The sequence below is a fragment of the Orycteropus afer genome, unplaced genomic scaffold (assembly GCF_000298275.1).
Source record: "Orycteropus afer afer isolate SDZICR_OR568_19922 unplaced genomic scaffold, OryAfe1.0 scaffold00026, whole genome shotgun sequence".
In the NCBI taxonomy this organism is placed as follows: domain Eukaryota; kingdom Metazoa; phylum Chordata; class Mammalia; order Tubulidentata; family Orycteropodidae; genus Orycteropus; species Orycteropus afer.
Genome location: NW_006921613.1, coordinates 19027395 through 19046012, shown reverse-complemented (window position 1 = coordinate 19046012; position 18618 = coordinate 19027395). Strand labels below are relative to the sequence as shown.

Here is an 18618-nt window from a genome sequence, read left to right as displayed (position 1 = left end):
ATCTGCCAGCCTTCTGGTTAGCAGTCAAGTGCCTTAGGCACTACGCTACCAGAGCTCCCAGGTCCCTAACTAGTGGACATAAAGTGGTTCTGGGTTTCCTAAGTGAATGAGATTTGTTGACCTTGTGTAATTACTAGAAAGTCAGGAGTGTCTCAGAACCAACCCAGTAGCCTCATAGTCCTTAAGGCAAAGGAACCCCAAACTCCTAGTTTTAAGACTAAACTCACATTGAGTCCTACCTGTCTCACCAAGTCCATATCTCTGATAGAAAAGATGTTTTTAAAATAATAAATACAAAGCCCTTTATAAACAAAAAAGACTCCTTGTGAGCTAGAAACGAAGCACTCCTAGATTAGGGAAGCAGTAAGCGGGAGCTGTCAGTGTCTCAGGCTGGGGCTGATGCCTCCTCCACAATGAAGCCAAATTTATCTTAAGGTCACTCTGCTGAGGCTGTCAAAGTTAGGATGTTCAAGTTAGAATTCTACTGAAGCAGGTGAGAGAGAACTTGACTGTTGTTGTCATTGTTAGGTGCCACTGAGTCAGCTCCAGCTCATAGTGACCCTATTACAGCAGAATGAAACACTATCCGGTCGTGTGTCATCCTCACAATCCTTGCTATACTTGAGCCCATTGTTGCAGCTACTGTGTCAATCCATCTCATTGAGGGTCTTCCCCTTTTTTCGTTGACTCTCCACTTTTCCAAGCATGATATTCTTCTCCAGGGAAAGGGCCCTTCTGACAATATGACCAAAGTAGATGAGATGAAGTCTGGTCATTTTTATTTCTGAGGACCACTCTGGCTGCATTTCTTCCAGGACAGATTTGTTTGTTCTGGTAATCCATGATATTTTCAGTATTTGTTGCCAACACCACAATTCAAAGGCATCGTTCTTCTTCAGGCTTCCTTATTCATTGTCCAGCTTTCTCATGTGTATGAGGCAATTGAAAATACCATGGTTTGGGTTAGGTGCACCTGAGTCTTCAAAGTGACATCTTTGTTCTTTAACACTTTAAAAAGATCTGTTGCAGCAGATTTGCCAAGTGCGATATGATTTCTTGACTGCTGTTTCCATGGGTGTTGATTGTGGATCCAAGTAAAACAGAATCTTTGACAATTTCAGTCTTTTCTCCATTTATTGTGATGTTGCTTGTCGGCCCATTTGTGAAAATTTTGTTTTCTTTATGTTGAGGTATAATCCATACTGAAGACTGTACTCTTTGATCTTCATCAATAAATGGTTCAAGTCATCTTCACTCTGAGCAAGCAAGGTTGTGTCATCTGCATATCACAGGTTGTTAATGAGTCTTCCTCCAATCCTGATGTCACATTCTTCATATAGTCCAGTTTCCTGGATTATTTGCTCAACATACAGTTTGAATAAGTATGGTGAAAGGATACAACTCTGACACACACCTTTCCTGATTTTAAACAGACTGGCCTTAGACACAGGGAATAGATTTGCTCTTCCCTGCTGTGCATTCTTTTGCTTGGAGCATGTTCTGGAAGTTACTGGAAACACATTCTGTTTTGATCAAGAGACACCCAGTTCCAGTTCCATTTCCAGTTCCAGCTCCATTTCCAGTTCCAGCAACAATTTAGATAGAAGAACAAGTAAGACAGGAAGGAAAGTAGAAGATAAGTAAATTCAGTGAAGGACAAATATGAGACAGGCAAAAGGAAGTAGGGGGTGAGTGGGAGGATAGACAGGTCAGTAGAAGGATCAGAAGTAAGTAGATAGAATGACAAATCGGTATAAGAAACACAAATAAGCAAACAGCAGGACAAGCAGAGAGGGAGGGAATAGAAATGTAGGCAGGACAGACAAGTGCAGTCTTCTACATCTTACCTTCACTTGGCTCTGTATTTGGAAGATGAAGGTTTCATTCCACTCTGGGTTTGGGCAGTTGGGGATGGTCTTAGTCTTCAGCCTCTCATGAGAGGCAGTGGGCAGCCAGAGGCTCACAAAGCAGTCTGTCTGGCTCACTATCCAAAGAATACAAGGTGGGAAGGGAAAGGAATCAATCCAGGTCCAGAGAGGAGAGAGTATAAAGTCAGAAGGGAACTTCAAGTAAGTCACTTCCAGAGCAAAGTCCAGTTCATCTTCAGGTTCTCTCCTAAATCATGGGTCTGACTCTCCAAAGACCTTTGTCTCAAAGCCCTGAGGTCTCAGGGTATAACTTATAGGTTTCACAGAGGGGGATCCAGGTCCCATGAAATAGTCTTGTGGACACAAATGGCCTCTGGCTCTTATTAGAAGCACCTCGGCTTTCCAAGTAAACATCTGCTAGTTTTGGACAAGGTATGGCCTCTGTCAGGTCAAGACCTAGGAGGACCAGCTCAGGGTGCCAGGGAAGCCAAAGTAGGGCCAAGATCTTCCTCTGGTCTGAGGAGAAAAAGGGATTTGGAAGGGAATACAGTCTTCCATGAATTGGCTGAGAAGAGCCCAGTGGGAAAGAGCTTGGGGGTTGGGGAACAAGCTATTTAGCAGGATCTAGAAGCAAGGAGGGAACTCTGGTGGCATAGTGCCTAAGGCATTTGACTGCTAACAGGAAGGCTGGCAGTTCAAACCCACCAGCCACTCCTAGGAAGGAAGGTTGGGCAACCTACTTCTGTAGTGATACCATCTCAGAAACCCAAGGAGGGGTCGCTATGAGTCAGATCTGACTCCACAGAAGTGCATGCATGTGTGCATGCATAAAAGCAAGGAAGAAAGACTGGGCAATCTATTTCCATGAAGATTTACTGCCTCGGAAGCCCAATGGAGGTTGCTATGAGTGGGAATTGACTCAATGGCAGTGGGTTTGGTCTTTTTTTTTTTTTTTTTTTAAGAAGCAAGGACCACCATGTGACTCAATGACTGTCAAATGCACTCTCTGGGCTCTTCATACTTATCCTGGTTTCCTAGCATGAACTTTATGGGCTAAAGTTCTCATATCTGTGGCCAAGTACTTTTTAAAAATTCTAAGTGAACAACCCAAATGTGATGTTGTTGGATATATTCTGGAGGAGAAATAAGGGCTTTGTCCGCAAAGGGCCACCCAAGGTGGAGAAAGTTCCCCCAGGACTTCAGAAGGGAGCAGCAGAGGGATAGGATGAAAAATAGTAGCCCAACCTGACTCTCCCCTCCATCCTACCTAGAGAGAGAGGTGTCATGACTGGTCACAGAGGAGAACAAGTGGCAGGAGGTAAAATATTGTCCTTGACTCAGAGGCACCATGGGCCATGGTCATTTATTCCAGACAAGAATAATCAACATCCAACAGAATCAAAAGAAAATGGTGACAGCTAGGACATCAGGGGGCAAGAGAGGATGCTGGAACATATAGAGATAGATGCACTGAAGACAGACAGAGAAAGGGTAGAGACAGGACTAGAGTAAGTCTCACCCACGTTCTGTCCAGTCTCTGGAAAGTGAAAGTGAGGCTGAGACCCTTCCCTGAGTTTGAGCCCTGCTTCTACCCTTGGTCTGGGAATGTCAGCTCCAGTTCCCTGCCTTCCGAGATTCTTACCCTTGTACTTTCCTGGCAATCTGCTGGGGTAATTCCCAAGGTGCACACCAGATAAGTAGAAAATGTTAAGAATCAATATAATTTCCAGTCTCAGGAAGTCCTCTAGAGGGTAAAGCTGGTATGAGGATGGGAGTTTTGTAGTAGTAGGACTGACTCAAGCTAGTTCATAATCATTATTCATAATTGCTTGTGAGAGGGGAAATAGGCCTGCCCCCCTAGGACTGACTTAGCTTTACATTGTCACTACACTGACACTGAAGTCGTCTTCATCAGAGTGAGTAACTGTGATTTGCATCACAAGTCTCCGTGATTTATGATTTCATCCCCATTATCTGGTTAATCTTTGAGGGCTTACCATTCAGTGAATTGGAATTCTCGGTCCACCCACTGAATAAAGATGAGAGGACACTACCCTTTAGATCTCATAATGATCATTTAATCCAGATAAAAAGAATGAACAAAATCTAACAAACAGAAGAAACAAAATATGATGACCTCCATTTGGACAATGAATTCTTGATATGACATCAAAGTCATGAGCAACAAAAGACACATGTGCACACACACACAAATACACACATTCACACTCTAGATTCCAGCCCATCTCAACCACTTGTAGGTCTTAGGAGGTGTCGTGCTATGTTGCCTTCAGGCCTTTGCATATGCCCTCCTTTCTGCCTGGAAGACCCTTCTATTCTAATTTCACCCCACCCTTCTCCAGGCTAGCTCCTTCAGGTTTCAGAAGGAATCTCTTTTGGAAATCTTTCCTTAGCCCCAAATCTAGAACAGGCACTCCCCATCCCAGAGCACTCTGCTCTTCTACCTGGCAACTTCTCTGTCTCTGACAACATTCTATGAGCACCGTGAGGTCTGGATGATACATAGTAGGCATTCACTAGATACTTGTCAAATAAATGAGTGAATGGAAATCCTAACTTCCTGCTCTAGTCTGTATCAGTATCCCCAGAAATTCTAATCTGAGTCACTGCCGGCATAGGTAAGCAGGGTGGCATGTCTAGTTGTGCTGATAGGGAGGCTCAACAGTTACCTGCTTAGTCCTCTTGGACCCTTTCTTACACTGTTCTTCTTCCTGAGCCTGGTACATTCTCTTCAGGTGTGTCTCTTGTATACTAGGAGACTGCAGACAGGGACCTGCGCCCTCCAACTCTACCCTCACCAGCTCGGCAATACTCTCTTAGCACAATTTGATGGACCCTATGAAGGCTCTTTTCCTTCTGAAATAGCTTTCCTATCATTAGTCCATGCCTAAATTCTCCCATTAAATAAAACCTCAATATTTTTGGCCTATATAGCTTAAGTCTCTGGTTAAGATATAAATATTCTTGGAAGAGATGGGATTGATCGGACACCACCCAACTTCAAATATTAATTTGTTTTTGAACTCCTTTGCAGAGATGGATTTTTGTTTGTTTTGTTTGTTAAAGGTTGGGAAGAAGGAGAGTGCAGCCCAACGGAGCTCTGGGGAGAGGGATGCTGTAAGAAGGTTAGTGAAGTCCAGGCCCATTAGCTGATTATAAGGATGGTGACTGCCATGGTTGGCAATGAAGAATGGTTAAGCAATGATGACCCAATTTAGAGAATTTCATGCACTAAAGGGAATTTCCTAGGCATAGATAGCTTCTAATCCTTGATCCCAATGAAGTGACAGAGGGCTTGATCATCCAAGTGACACATCTCCTTTCCTGGAATGTGGGTGGCAAAGATGACTCAATTATCTCTACAGCAGTTCAGGACATTGTCTTCCTAATACCTCTGGAGACACCTGCCTCACACCCCTTAGGGTGCTGGTTTGGTTTTTAATTTGTTTTCTTCAAGAGGAATATAAACTCCCCACGGCTGGGAGGTTTCTGGGTTTCTGGGCTTGCCTCTCTTCTAGTCCTTGTCTAAGGCTAGGCTGAGCATGCCTTTAGTTCTTGGCAAGGAGAGTCAGCCCTGAAACTCTGTATATTTATAGCCTTTCAGACTCTTTGAAATCCCAGAAAACTCAAGTTCAGGTTAGAAGACTCAATCAGAGAGTGGTGCATTTTCTTTTTTTTCATTCAAGCTAAAAGGTAACAATAGGGCCAGGGTTAACCCAAGCCTTGAAAACATTAGACTATTCTTAAACTTATTTCAGGGAATATATGTAGTACCTTGACCCAGCCTGTGTGGACTGTGGAATCCAGACAGAACTTGGCTGGTGTTGGGGGGCTAGGGTTGGGAGGAAAACACATAACAAGGAGGTCCCTGAAATGGACTGAGTGTCTGCAAAAAGCAGCCTGTTTCAGAGGAATGTACAGGAAAGGGGAGGAGTAAGGTGGTAGAGCCAGACCTGAATCTATTTCTTGGGCTGCCTGTTTTCCCTTCCTTTCTGCCTGAGGGATCCATAGGTGACAGATATGGCACAAAGGAGACAGAAGAAAGGGCCAGACAATGGGGGATTCTGAGCAACAAGTGCAGGCACACAGAGTGAGAGAGAGCATGTGGCCAAGTGATTCCTGGGCCAGGGACAGATACACCTAAGAGAAGCTGGAGGAGTGCAAGTCCTGCTGCAGGTGATTGTCATCATTCCCAAGGGGAGGGGAGTGACCTCTGCCGAAGAGAAGGTGAGGCATTTGAGTGACCCACTGTGGGATGTCCCTGGATCTGGGGTCCCTATAGACTCCTCAGGTCTCCTACTTCCTGCCAGGCATTCGTGGGCTGGGAAGTCCCTGAGAAGTCTGAGGAGAAGTCCTTGGGCCTCTTGCTGGCTTCTTAGTAGACATAAACCCAAACCTAGAGCTTGCTGAAATTACTTCTACCTGCCTGGGCTCTGGGCACGTCACCTTGGTGGGTGGGCATGGGGATCTGAATCCTGACCAATTCCTTTGCTTTTACTGCTGCTCCGGGGCTCTACCCTCCTCCAGCTGGCCACGCTCATCCCTGGTTTGCAGCCAGTGTCAGATTACCTAATAGGCAAGGTAAGCACAGGCTTATATGTGTTCAGTTACTAATCTATAGTGAACAATTTCACATTTTTTCACTCCATCAAAGATTCTGCTTCTAGGTATGGCTGGTGTATGTCTCTCCCCCAATCCCACAACACTTTCCTACAAAATCAAAGCCTCTTCAGATTTACAATCCTTGATGGAGTCATAGTACCCAGTAATCAAGGTAGGCACAGCTTACCTGTGCTTACCTACCAATCTGTAGTGAACAGTTTCACAAGTTTTTCATCACCATATCAGCCTGTGCTTACTTTGCTTACTGAGTAATCCACCCCTGAATTGCAGCAACAGCTTGCTAGCAATTTTCCCAGCCTCTCCCCAACTCTGCTGGAGCAATCTACATATACACTCTCAGGAAGTCATGCAATCCCTTTCACCCCATCACTTAGAAGGCACCCCAACCCTTCTCTGCCTGGCTGCCCAGCTCTGCATCACCACCCCACCTCTTTCTCCTGGCTTGTCCCCTCTCCACCCCAGCTGACCAGACTTGAAAGCAAACAATGCTTCTGCCTTGGGCAATCATTGACCCTTCATCTGCCAGATGGGCCTCATAGTACTACCCCTCAGGCTAGGGGGAGGATCTAATAGGATTTGGACCCCATGCTGATCTACAGCAAGTATCAGGTGATATGATGGGAACCTTCCCTCCCTCAGGACAACCCCCTCCAAGAGCAGACTCACATTCTGACCTCTCGGACCCTAGCCCTCAATGGAGCCTTCTTTGGCCACTCCCAGCTTTCAAGATCTTCCTTGGCTCTAAATTCTGTTTTGGCAAGATTAGTATGTCATCTTTGGTTGTTCTATATCCTCTTTGGACCTAGATGTTCCCTTGTTAGAATGTGCACTCAGTATTGTGGCTTCTGTGTTTTCTCTGTCCCTTTCAGGCTCTACTCATTGTCATTGAGTCAGTTTCAACTCATGGAGACCCCATGTGTTACTGAATAGATCTGCTCCATAGAGTTTTCTTGCCTGTAATCTTTAGGGAGGAGCCTTGGTGGTACAGTGGTTAAGTGCTTAGCTGCTAGCTGAAAAGCTGGCTGTTTGAACCCACCAAGTGCTCTTCAGGAAAAAGGGTATGGCAGTCTGCTTCTAAAGGTGACAGCCTTGGAAACCTTGTGGGCAGTTCTACTCTCTCCTACAGGGTCCTTATTAGATTGACTCAACAACAATGGGTTTTAATCTTTACAGAAACAAATTGCCAGGCCTTTCTACTATGGTTCTCCTGGGTGGATCCAAGCCATGAACTTTTATGGTAATAGTTGAGTGCCACTCAGATATCTTTCTGAATTCCACTGTGAGGGCAACAGAACTATAGAGGAGCTTTGGGGAACCCAGAGGCCATTCCTGTATATCTTTCAGTGAGTGGGGGTAACCACACAGTCATCAGGCACAGACCTCAGGAGAAGACAAGAACCAGAGAATTTTCTTCAGCTTGAGGGAAAAGAAGGTGTGGGTAGCATGGGGAGGGGTTTTTGCTTTACCTGACCTCTTGAAATGCCACCCCAAATACAGACGTAGAGGGCAATCTTCCCTACCCAGATGCCTTCACTTTTTCCTGAAGCCAGAGGCTTTCCTGGCCTTAATGTCCTGAGCATGCAGCAGGAGATGGGGTGAAGGGGAATTCAGGGTACAAGAAAATACCACAAACAGCTCTAGTGAGTCTATGAGGATGAACTAGACTGAGACATCATGAGCTCTTGTAAGGAGCCCAGAGCCCACTTTGGGACTGGTGTCCTGAGAAGAGGCTCTGGAATAGGGTGGCTGCTGGCTCCTTGATGCCTAAGGGCCTCTCCCCTTTTCCCTCTAATAGCCCCTAAAACCACATAAGAGCAAGGGGTTCCCAGTGCAGGAGAAGCTGGTGCTCCTGGAAATAGATACTAGCGAGGGGAGAAGGAGGAGGAGAAAATGAGATGAGCGGTGCTCTCAGACACAAAGGGGCTGGTAGTGTCATGGTGACAGCTAGAGTGAGAGGTAGGGAGTATAAGCCTGGAGAAAATATATATAAACCCCAAGTCACTGAAGATGGAAATACAATCTCAGTGTAGAACACACACATGTGCACACACATACACATACATGCACATGCACACATGCACGTATACACACACCCACACACGCCCCTCTGACCATTTACCATTTCTCCAACCAGGGTCTCTCTCCACCCCGGCCCCACAAGCAGAAGAAAGGAGAGAAGAGGATACTCACACACATCAGCCTGGCGGATATTTTTCATCCGGATGATCCTCACTGTCAGCAGGTGGCATGGAGACAATACCTCCTGTGGAATGAGAGGACAGTGGACTCATCTTCAAACATCAGCCCAAAGCCAATACCCCTGGAAAGACTTTCCCAACACCCTCCCAAACCTGTCCACTTGCATTACAGCAATTCTCATGCTGGTCTGTGTTTCTTGGGTATCTGTCTCCCTCTAGCTTGGAAGCTTCTGTCCTGGGAGCCTATCTGGCTTTTCATCTTTCTATTTCTAGTACCTATATCATGCTCAATAAATGCTTGCTAAATGAGTGAATAAATGAATGAGTGTTCTAGCCCCTAAGTGTAGAAGAAATACGCATGGCAAGGGAGTCTTGAGATTTTTCCATTCTCCTTCTTCCCTCATTAAATAATTTCTTATTGGCACTCTCGTCCACCCACCCCACACATAGAGAAAAATTTCCCTTGCTCACCAAAGATGACAGCTTGCTCAGGAGGCAGGCACAGTGTGGCTCAGAGAGATGACACACACTGATTAAACTAAGACACCTAGTCACTGGGAATCCTCATATCAGATTCCCTCTACCCCCTACTGAGTGGCTTAGTCCCAGCCCAGGGCATTCAGCATCTGCCTTGCCCACCAGATGTTATTTTTGAGCACCTACTATGTGCCAGGCCCTGTACTAGATGCTGGGAGTCAAGAGTGAATATGTGACAGAGGAGAGATATGGAGGCTGAAGGCAATGACACCAGGTTGCCCTGACAAGGAAGAGCAGCTCAAGCTGGCTACAGGCTCCCACTGCTCCACTGTTGGGCTCTCCCTGGCTTGAGAAGCCTTCCTGCAGCCAATCCATGTTGGAGTTCTGGAGGATTCTTTTGGTTCCTAGGTGACCCAAGGCTGTTGCTGTGAGCTAGCACATACTGGGAGAAGCCAACTTCATGTCACGTGGCCTTTTCCTGTTTGTATGTCAGGTTTCGAAGTCCTTTCCACGAGGATTTTATCCAGTCTTAGCTGAGATTTTGTTATTTGTCTGTCCCCTCCTGGCCTATTCCCATGGCAGGGGCCATCCGATTCCTCTAGCCCACCAAATTTCTCCATTTTGAACTAGAGACCTTTCATGTCACCCCACATTACTATCAGGCAGTACATGTTGCATGTGTACTGTAACGTAGCTAGAATCCCATTGTACCTTTTTAGGAGGATGAATTCTTCCTTCTTTAAAACAATATTAGGGTTTTGGGGAAAACCATGAAAGTGTGGGAAAACAAGAGTTGTCCATAATCCTACCATTCAGAGATAACACTATTATCACTGTGATGTAGGTCATTCAGCCTTTTCTGGGGGCTTAATTCCAGCCAGCAACAATAGAATGATGATTCCAAGAAAGCTAAAATGCTTCTTCTCTGACAAGTAAGTTTTAGAGTCTCTTCCTCTTCTCTCTCCAACAGCTGTCTTAAAATCAAAACAAAAGGCTAAACTCATAGTCATATATAGGTCTGAGAATTCCTTTTATAAGACTAACTCCGAAAAATCAAATATTTGCTTGGCCCATAACTTGCTCTAACAGCATCTTGTTTTCATATTTACAACTTGAGCCAAAAGTGACATACACAGCTTCTCCACTTGGTTCTAGAAATATGGCTGCAGGCTTTGGCCAGACCCCTCTGGGCATGTTAGGCTCATCATTTCTCATTCCCCACCTGGATAGAGCAGGTGTCCTGCTCTGACCTGGTGAGGGGGCAGTAGTCAGGCTTCACTTCTAGGAGAGCAGTTCTTTCTGGCAAAGCCCTGTTTCCACTTGTTCTACTTTCTCAGAGAAAAATCAGAATCTGCAAAGAGTCATCTCCTCAGGAATACTTCATGGTGTTTAAGGGCTCTGATGTGGGGAAGGGGCTATTAGTGTTTCAGAGGTGGAATTCTAGCCTTCCATACAGGAGGTCTGGCTTTGATTTCTGGACAATACACCTCATGTGTGGCCACCACCTGTCTGTCAGTGTTGATAGGATGATGAACAGGTTCCAGTGGAGCTTCCAGACTAAGATGGACGAGAAAGAAGGACCTTGTGATTCACTTTCAAAAATCTGGCAATGAAAACCCTATAGGTCACAATGATTCGATCCACAACTGATCTTGTGGATGACACAGGACAGGGCAGCATTTCCTTCTGCTGGGCATGAGATCATTGGGAGTCAGGGGTCAATAGGGTTGCAGCTAACAACAAAAGACCTAAAACCTGGGCCTGTGGTCCTCTTAGGTCATCACAGCCTTTCTTCTGCCTCCAGGAGGGCTGCCATCTACCTGGCCAAGTTCACTTAGTATCTACTCTGGAAGTTCTCCAGGGAAGGAGGATCCACAACTTCTCACAGGGCCTCACTTGAGATCTTCCTGCCCTCTCTCCTGTCATCTAATATCTTCCAGTGATGTTGACCATTTCTTCCTACTCAGCAATAATAACGTAACATTGTCATCTGTTGAGTGCTTGCCATGTACTAGGCACTATGTCTGTATTCTCTACATATTGTCTTACTGAATCCTTATAACAATGGATGAAGCAGTTGTTATTAGCCTTGCTTTATAGATGGAGAATCTGAGGCTAAGTTCTTTGACTGAAGTCATTCAGCTATGATCAGGGGAACCCAACTTTGAATCCATTCTAACTGATTCTCAAGCCTGGCTGGGTTCATGACCATGTCTATGGTCTCACCTTACCTGAAAATAATCCTTGGCCACCATGAAGATAGCTGTTGTTTGCCCTCATCTCTTCTTCCTTGGACTTTTTTTCTTAGAATATATTTTCCTGGCAGATTCTTCTTGAATTCACCCTGAATTCCTCCCCAAACAGAGAAGTAACCCCTAAACTCTGACAGTCCTTCTACCTGCAGCACTCATACTGGCCACATTTCTATTGACACACTCAATGATCACATTCTTTTACAAACACAGTCAGACCCCATTACTTCACAGCACATCAGAACTATAAGGGTCCTTGGAAAAGTTCCCATTTCTAGTAGCCACAGGACCCTCCTTTGTGTTCTATCTTGAGTCTCAGATCATATTTTCTAGCTCAGGAACTTCCAGAAGGGCTCCGATTCCAAAGTGCTCCACAAAGTGTTCTTACCTCTTGCTAGAAGGAAGATAGAGCCTGGAAAGGAGTTTGAAAGACATCCCAGGGAAGTCCAGAGGGAGGAAAACAGCAGAAGCCTGGGACTTAGGAATGGGGCCTAGATATATTCCAGGAATCAGGCCCATGAAAATTGGCTTTCTTGGATTCAAATGAACATACATAATTTTCTTCTGATAGAATCAGCTCAATTGGAGTGGTGCTAAAGATTAGCAAACATAATGGCCCCGGAGGTAATTGATATAGAATAGAAAGATGTGATAGAACAAAGCACAGTGTCTATAACTATGCAATGGGAGAAGAGGTTGTCTTGGCTGGGGCTGGGTATCAGGGTGAAAGTAAAAATATTTAATAACCATACTAGTTGGGCTGTAGTCCTGAGCCAGGAACAGGCATTACTCCTTCAGTTCATGGGGTCATTGGGAGGGTCATGGAGAGCACTTAGGGGGTCGAGGCTTAGGGCAAGTACTGTTTACCAAGCAGAGTATAGAAGTACATTTAGCTACTTTAACCACTGGTACAGCTGTCCCAGGGAGAAGAGGCTGGGTGGCAATTTTGGAGAGACCATGTGAGAGAGAGTCCCTGACGCTCAGGTTGCAGACACACCCAGCTCCAGTGCAGCTCCCCAGCCCTCACCACAGGGTCAGTCTTGCCAGAACAACCTCCTGAGTGTCACTGTGTCCCCAGGAGGTACACAGTGCCCTGTGGGTTCTAGCTCCCTTTCCAAGTCTGGATCCACTTTTTCCTCAAGACCCGCTCAGCACAGGGGGACTTTGCCAACATGTGTGAAAAAGATGCAGCCCCTGAGTCTCAAGATTGGCTATTGTGCAACCCAATGCCATCCCTTTTACCCTTACCCTCACCCCTAGTTTCATAAATAGGACTTTTTGGGAGGTGGTTGGGGAACAAAATGTATTGCACTCCTCTTGCAGCCCCACACTGACTCTGTGTAGGATATGTTAAACCAACCAGTTGCCATTGAGTCAATTCTGACTCATGACGACCCTGTGTGTGTCAGAGTAGAGCTGTGCTCCATGGATTACATACACTCTTACCTAATGCTGCAACCACTCTCTGAGGAAAGTGTTATCATTCCTGCTTTACTGAGAAGACGGAATTTAGAGAGATAACATCTCACACAATTGCCACAACCCAGAAAGAGCAGTACCAGGGCTTAGGTTCAGGCTGACCTACCTCCAGAGCCATTGTACTTTCCAACACACCTGGACACTAACTCCACATGAATGAACAAAATTTCCTAGAAGATGGGCTGCAGGTCATACACTAGGCTTGTTACTGGCAAAGGCAGAAGTAAAACCCTGTGCTCACAATTCAGAGTTCTCTACACAGAAGAGTCTAGTGTCACCACAAATTAAGTCAAAAGAATATTTGGTTACAGATGGGCTCCCAGGGTCAGGCTTCTGGGCAGGGGAAGAAGGTGAGGTGTGACAACCATGTTTTAGGAGTGGTGGATCTGATGCCCATCCTTAGACCAAGTACCCCCTGAGCAAACCATCCCACAACAGCTGGGCTGAAGGAGAAGGGAACACACCTCCAGGGAAACCAGTGGGAACTCCCCTGCCCAGGGCTTCTCAGGCAGGCCTGGCTGGTGATGCCACCTCCTCCTCTCTAAAAAGCAAGGTGTAGCCACCAGATCCTTGCAACACCTGTGTCAGGCTGAGTGAATGGTTAGAGTAAGAAGTCCCAGCACTTAGTCACATGGACTTACCTGGACCTAGAAATATGGGTACAACTTATGGAGGGGCTCTGTAAATCCCATTTCAGGTGTCAATTATCAGTTACTTGACTTCCCCTACAAGGTAAGCTATGGCCCCTCTGTGGGAACTCTCTCCCAGCCCAGGTACCTGGCACCTCACTGGGACCAGAGAGTCAAAAGTAGGTGCTATCAGTGGCCCCTCCACCTATCTGAGCACTGTGGGGAGACTTGGGCACACCCCAGAAGGTAGTGTCTATCCTGACCAGGCCAATGGGGGCACCAGTCATCATTCACCATGGAGCTCCTATCCTCAGGCTCTTCAAGGAGAAAAAAAAGGGTCTCATGTTCTGGGTACTCCACTTTTAGGGAATCACTTGTCTTGTTTAGGGACTTAGTTTGGACTGGAGGAGGGGGCACTGGAGAGGCTGATGAGAAAGAAATTGCTGCCCGCCCCCATGGCATCTCTATGAGACATTGGAGGACTGAGGTCATCTTCTTCTTGTCTACATGGCAAAACTGAGGCAGAGGTGGTCTAGAGCACTGGCCACCTGTCCTGCAAAGCCAGGGCTCTTCCTGTGAGGCTTCGAGGAGTTGAGCAAACCCAAGGGCCTTGACCACAAATCTAGGTGGGCACCTTCTTGGCTGACAATGACAGGCTGTAATGCCACAATTCTCACCAAACTGCATACCCAAACAGCATGAGGTTTAGGATACCCATAGGGTGAATACCCACTCACCACTAAGCTAGGCCCAACGTGGACCGGCCCATGCAATATTGAGCATTTTCTGGTGCTGGCCTGGCCCCAGGATGGCCCTGAGCTACTGGACAGTGCTTTGTAAAGCCCACAGGAACCATCAGCTATATCCACTAGGCAGGAACCCTGGCCCCAACTGGACCCAGACCACTTCTCTTTTAGGTGCTAGGTGCCAGGCTGAGGTGGTCAATGTCTCTGCATCTACAGCCCTGTCTCCCTCCAGGTCCATCTCCTGCTTTAGCTCCTCACCTCCAGCTCAGCTTTAGCTCCTCACCTCCTGGCCATGCCTCCCAGCCCCTCAGCCTCTGGCCCCAGCCACCCAGCACTGCTCCCTTACCTCTGAGGCACAAGCGGCCAAGGGTTTGCCATCATTTTCTGTGCATGAGTCTGGCAGGTGGTAGGAGGCCCAGGCGGGCATCTGCCTCTGGAGCATTATGGCAGCTCTCTAGCCAGGTGGCAAGATCAGGAATTTATACTCTGACTCAGAGCTCCACCCTCCTGGCTGGCAGTGGTTGGGATTGTCCAAGGAGTGGTTTAAGTGGGAGAACAGATAGAGGTGCCCAGGCCTAGGTCTCTCAGTATCAAGGGGGCCTCAAGTGTTCAGGTCTTGATCTTGGAAATGCAGGGATCAACAGGGCCTCTGGCCTTTGGAACAGTGATCTGCAGCCCCAGCAGCTCAGAAGGCCCAGGCCTTCCAAGGGCACAGGGGATGGCAAAAAGAGGATGCTTGACCCTCATGGCCTTAGGCATATTCCAGTATGATTTGGGAAGACCCTATCTCTTCAGTTTGTAGAAGTCATGGATCATAGATGCCCCTCTAGGGGCATGGCGCCTGCCCTCCTAACTCCACTTCAGCCCCATGGCTTGGTGCCCCAGGTGCTATGGGTAGGGACATCATGGGAGGCAAGAAGCACTGTCAGGGGCCTCCAGAGTTAGAGGGTGAAGAAAAGAAATAATTGTCAGAATCTTTAGTGAGAAGATCAAGGGCAACTGCCCCTTGCCCTCTGTTCTGGGGGGCCAGGTGGAGAGAGGGTGTGCCCAACCTCTGCCTGGTCTCAGAGTAGCTTGGAGGTTGCAGTGCCCCACCCAGCTGATCCCTATCTCTGGCCTGTGGCTGGCTCACTTAGAGAGGTCTGATGAGGGTGGCCCCACGCCCGCCTAGCTGCCTGGCTGGGTACACTGGGAGTGCCCTGCCTGAGCAATTGCCTAGGGCCCCACAACCGGCTTTTCTGGCCCATAGATGTGATTTTATGAAACTGAGGGACAGATCTGAATGCAGGGCTGACTGAGCCCAAACACAGGGATGGAACCCAGTTGGCAGAATCTGTGGGACCTTTTCATGCACCAGGGAGAAGATGTCTCCAGCCCACTCCATTCTGCCTTGCCTTGTTCTCTGGAGAGAGGATTGACCTGGTGCCTTCTAGCTGGGACCTTCTCTATCTCTGCCACCTATGCCATTGCCAAACTCAGCACCCTCATCCCTGAGCGGACTCCACTAAGTTCAACTTAGTTCACACAATAGTTAGTTAGCAGCTAACTGTATATATGTTACTAAGAGAGCAAATCTCAATCTTCAAGTTGGTGATAGTCAAGCTGGGGAGAAAAATGCATCCAACCTCTTAAGGTCTCAGAGCTCCGAGTCACCCTGTCACTGGAGGGTGTCCTGGAAGGACCAAGAAAAATCCTTCCCATTTGTAAGTGGTTTATAGGGCTCTGTCATACAACTAATAACTGGCCAGGAGCACAGAAGATTGGAAGTAGATTCCAGCAGGGAGGGAAAGAGTATATCTGAGAAGGCTTCATGGAGGAAGTAGCACTTGAATTGGGCTTTGCAAAGTGGGTGGGATTTCAACAGCTAATGATGGGATGGAAAGGCATCCTAGGAGGAAGGAACAGCATGAACAAGGGCAGGGAAGCCAGAAATCAGGATATGCTCAGGGAACAGCAAGAGGGTAGTGAGTTGTGTGGGGTAGAAAGAGAGACACAGGGGTATTGGAAGTTGGGCAGGAAAAAGGGACACTCTATAAGGGAATAAAATCTAGAAAGATAGATTATGTTCCAAAGATCATGCTTATAAATTCAGCAATGGGGAGCCATTTATGGTTTTTGAGCAGGGGAGTGACATGATCAAAACTGAACTTTAAGAAGGCAATGTTGATTGATTTTGGAGCAGGGATTCTATTAGGAGGTTAGAAGGGAACCATCTAGGATTAGGTGAAGTAAGATGGAAAGGTAGGAAGTGAAGGGACAGATGGAGGTGAGTGCAGTAAGAGATTGCAATAACCCAACCCACAGTACCACTGTCTTGATAGGAACAAAGGTTAGAAGAGATGGTGATTGGAAGCTCAGAGGATCTTTTCCCTGGGGGTCTCCTCATCCTCTTTACTCCCCCTACCCATAGCCCCATAAAATAGACCCAGAGGAAGCCAAAAGCTCCAGGGCATTCCTTAAGGCTTGGCATTCTTTGTCCTCTTCTCACTGGAGGAGCTCAGCCACAACCTCCGCCTCACACCCATCCACCCTGCCCAAATGTCGAGGTCTCCAACCCATGTATTTCCTCACAGTTTATGAACTCTTCAAGACCAAGGCCTCAATTTACTCATTTTGGTTGAATGAAATGAAAAGGAAGAGAAGGCTAATGAGAGGTGGGGTACGGGATACCTCCTCTGCACCTTCTGAGGTGCCTCTGTACCCAGGTGTGTCCCCAAGGCTTGATAATTGACTCCCGTCAGGGCAACCACAACCTGCCTCTTGCCAGTATCTGCTTACCTTCAGATAACCCAGCACTGACAATGACATTCCTTTTAGTTCAACCATCAACCCCCCAAGAACCCAACAAGGTTGAATTCCTCACCTTTCATCTTTCAAGATGCCTCCCTTCTTCCCACCCCTTCTGTCAGCAACATCTGTCTCTTAGCTTCCTTTCTGCCTCTCACAGATTCACCTCACATACAGCTGGCCAGTGAGATTTGTAATTGCCCTCCTTCAACTCATATTGCCCTGCTCAAATGCATCCAATGCTTTTCCAGTCTTTTCAACAAAATGAATTCCAATGCCTTCCATAATGAAGTAGAGCCCAGAAACAGCAGATATTCTCTCTCTCTCTCTCTCTCTCTCTCTCTCTCTCTCTATATATATATATATATATATACATACTGAAAATCCTCACAACTAGACCAATAAGCAGCATCATGATAAAGGGGGAAAAGATTGAAGTTGTTAAAGACTTCATATTACTTGGTTCCACAATCAACACCAATGAAAGCAGCAGTCAAGAAATCTGATGATATCACACTGGGCAAATCTGCTGCAAAAGACCTCTTTAAAATGTTGAAGAGCAAAGATATCTCTTCGAAGACTAAGCTGTGCCTAACCCAAACCACGGTGTTTTATTTTTAATTTTTATTATTATTATTTTTTTAATTTTTGCAGTGTTCCCTCTCCTCCCCTCCCACTCCTGGTAACCAACAAAGAAAGTTTCCTTCCATATATAAACCTTTCTTTGATTTTTTTACAATAATGAACTAATACTGCATTTGTCCTTCTGTGATTGACTTATTTCACTCACCATAATGTCCTCCAAGTTCATACATGTTATGCAGTGTTTTGCAGATTCTACGTTATTCTTTAGTATTGCATTGTATTTCATTGTGTGTATGTACCGTAGTTTGACACCTATATTGTTTTCATCTTTTTGCTATTGTAATATTGCTGCAATGAACATGAGTGTGCATATATCTGTTCTTGTCCTGGCTCTCACTTCTTTAGGTTATATACACCTAATAATGTGATTGCTGGAACAAATGGTGCTTCTAATTCCAACTTTTTAAGGAATCACCATAGTGCTAAGTCACAGTGTTTTCAATTGTCTCATATGCATGTGAAAGCTGAACAATGAATAAGGAAGACTGAAGAAGAGTTGATGCTTTTGAGTTGTGGTGTTGATGAAGAATACTGAAGGGACATTGGACTGTCAGAAGAACTAACAAACCTGTCCTGGAGGAAGTGAACCCAGAATGTTCCTTGGAAGTGAGAATGGACAGACTTCTCACCTAGTTTGGTCATGCTGTCAAAAGGGACCATTGCCTGGAGAAGGACATCATGTTGATAAAGTGGATGGTCAGCAAAAAAGGGAAGGCCCTCAGCAAGATGGACTGACACAGTGGCTGCAACAGTGGGCTCAGGTATAACAAGGATCGTGAGGCTGGCACAGGACAGAGCATTGTTTCATTCTGTTGTACACAGGGTTGCTATGAGTTGGAGCCAACTCAATGGCATCTAATAACAGCATGCACATATATATATATGTATATATA

General features: G+C 46.3%; 1 protein-coding gene across 1 annotated transcript in view; it reads right to left on the bottom strand.

The window, feature by feature from the left end:
• Positions 1-14735, bottom strand: part of PLA2G4E (phospholipase A2 group IVE) — a 45540-nt gene extending 30805 nt beyond the window's left edge. Inside the window, exons 1-3 of the mRNA XM_042783685.1 lie at positions 14640-14735; positions 8703-8775; positions 1848-1984 (exon numbers count right to left, since the gene is read on the bottom strand). Of these exons, the coding sequence (XP_042639619.1) occupies positions 1848-1984; positions 8703-8775; positions 14640-14735 (306 nt within the window). The remainder of the gene's footprint in view (positions 1-1847; positions 1985-8702; positions 8776-14639) is intronic.
• Positions 14736-18618: the final 3883 nt, after the last annotated feature.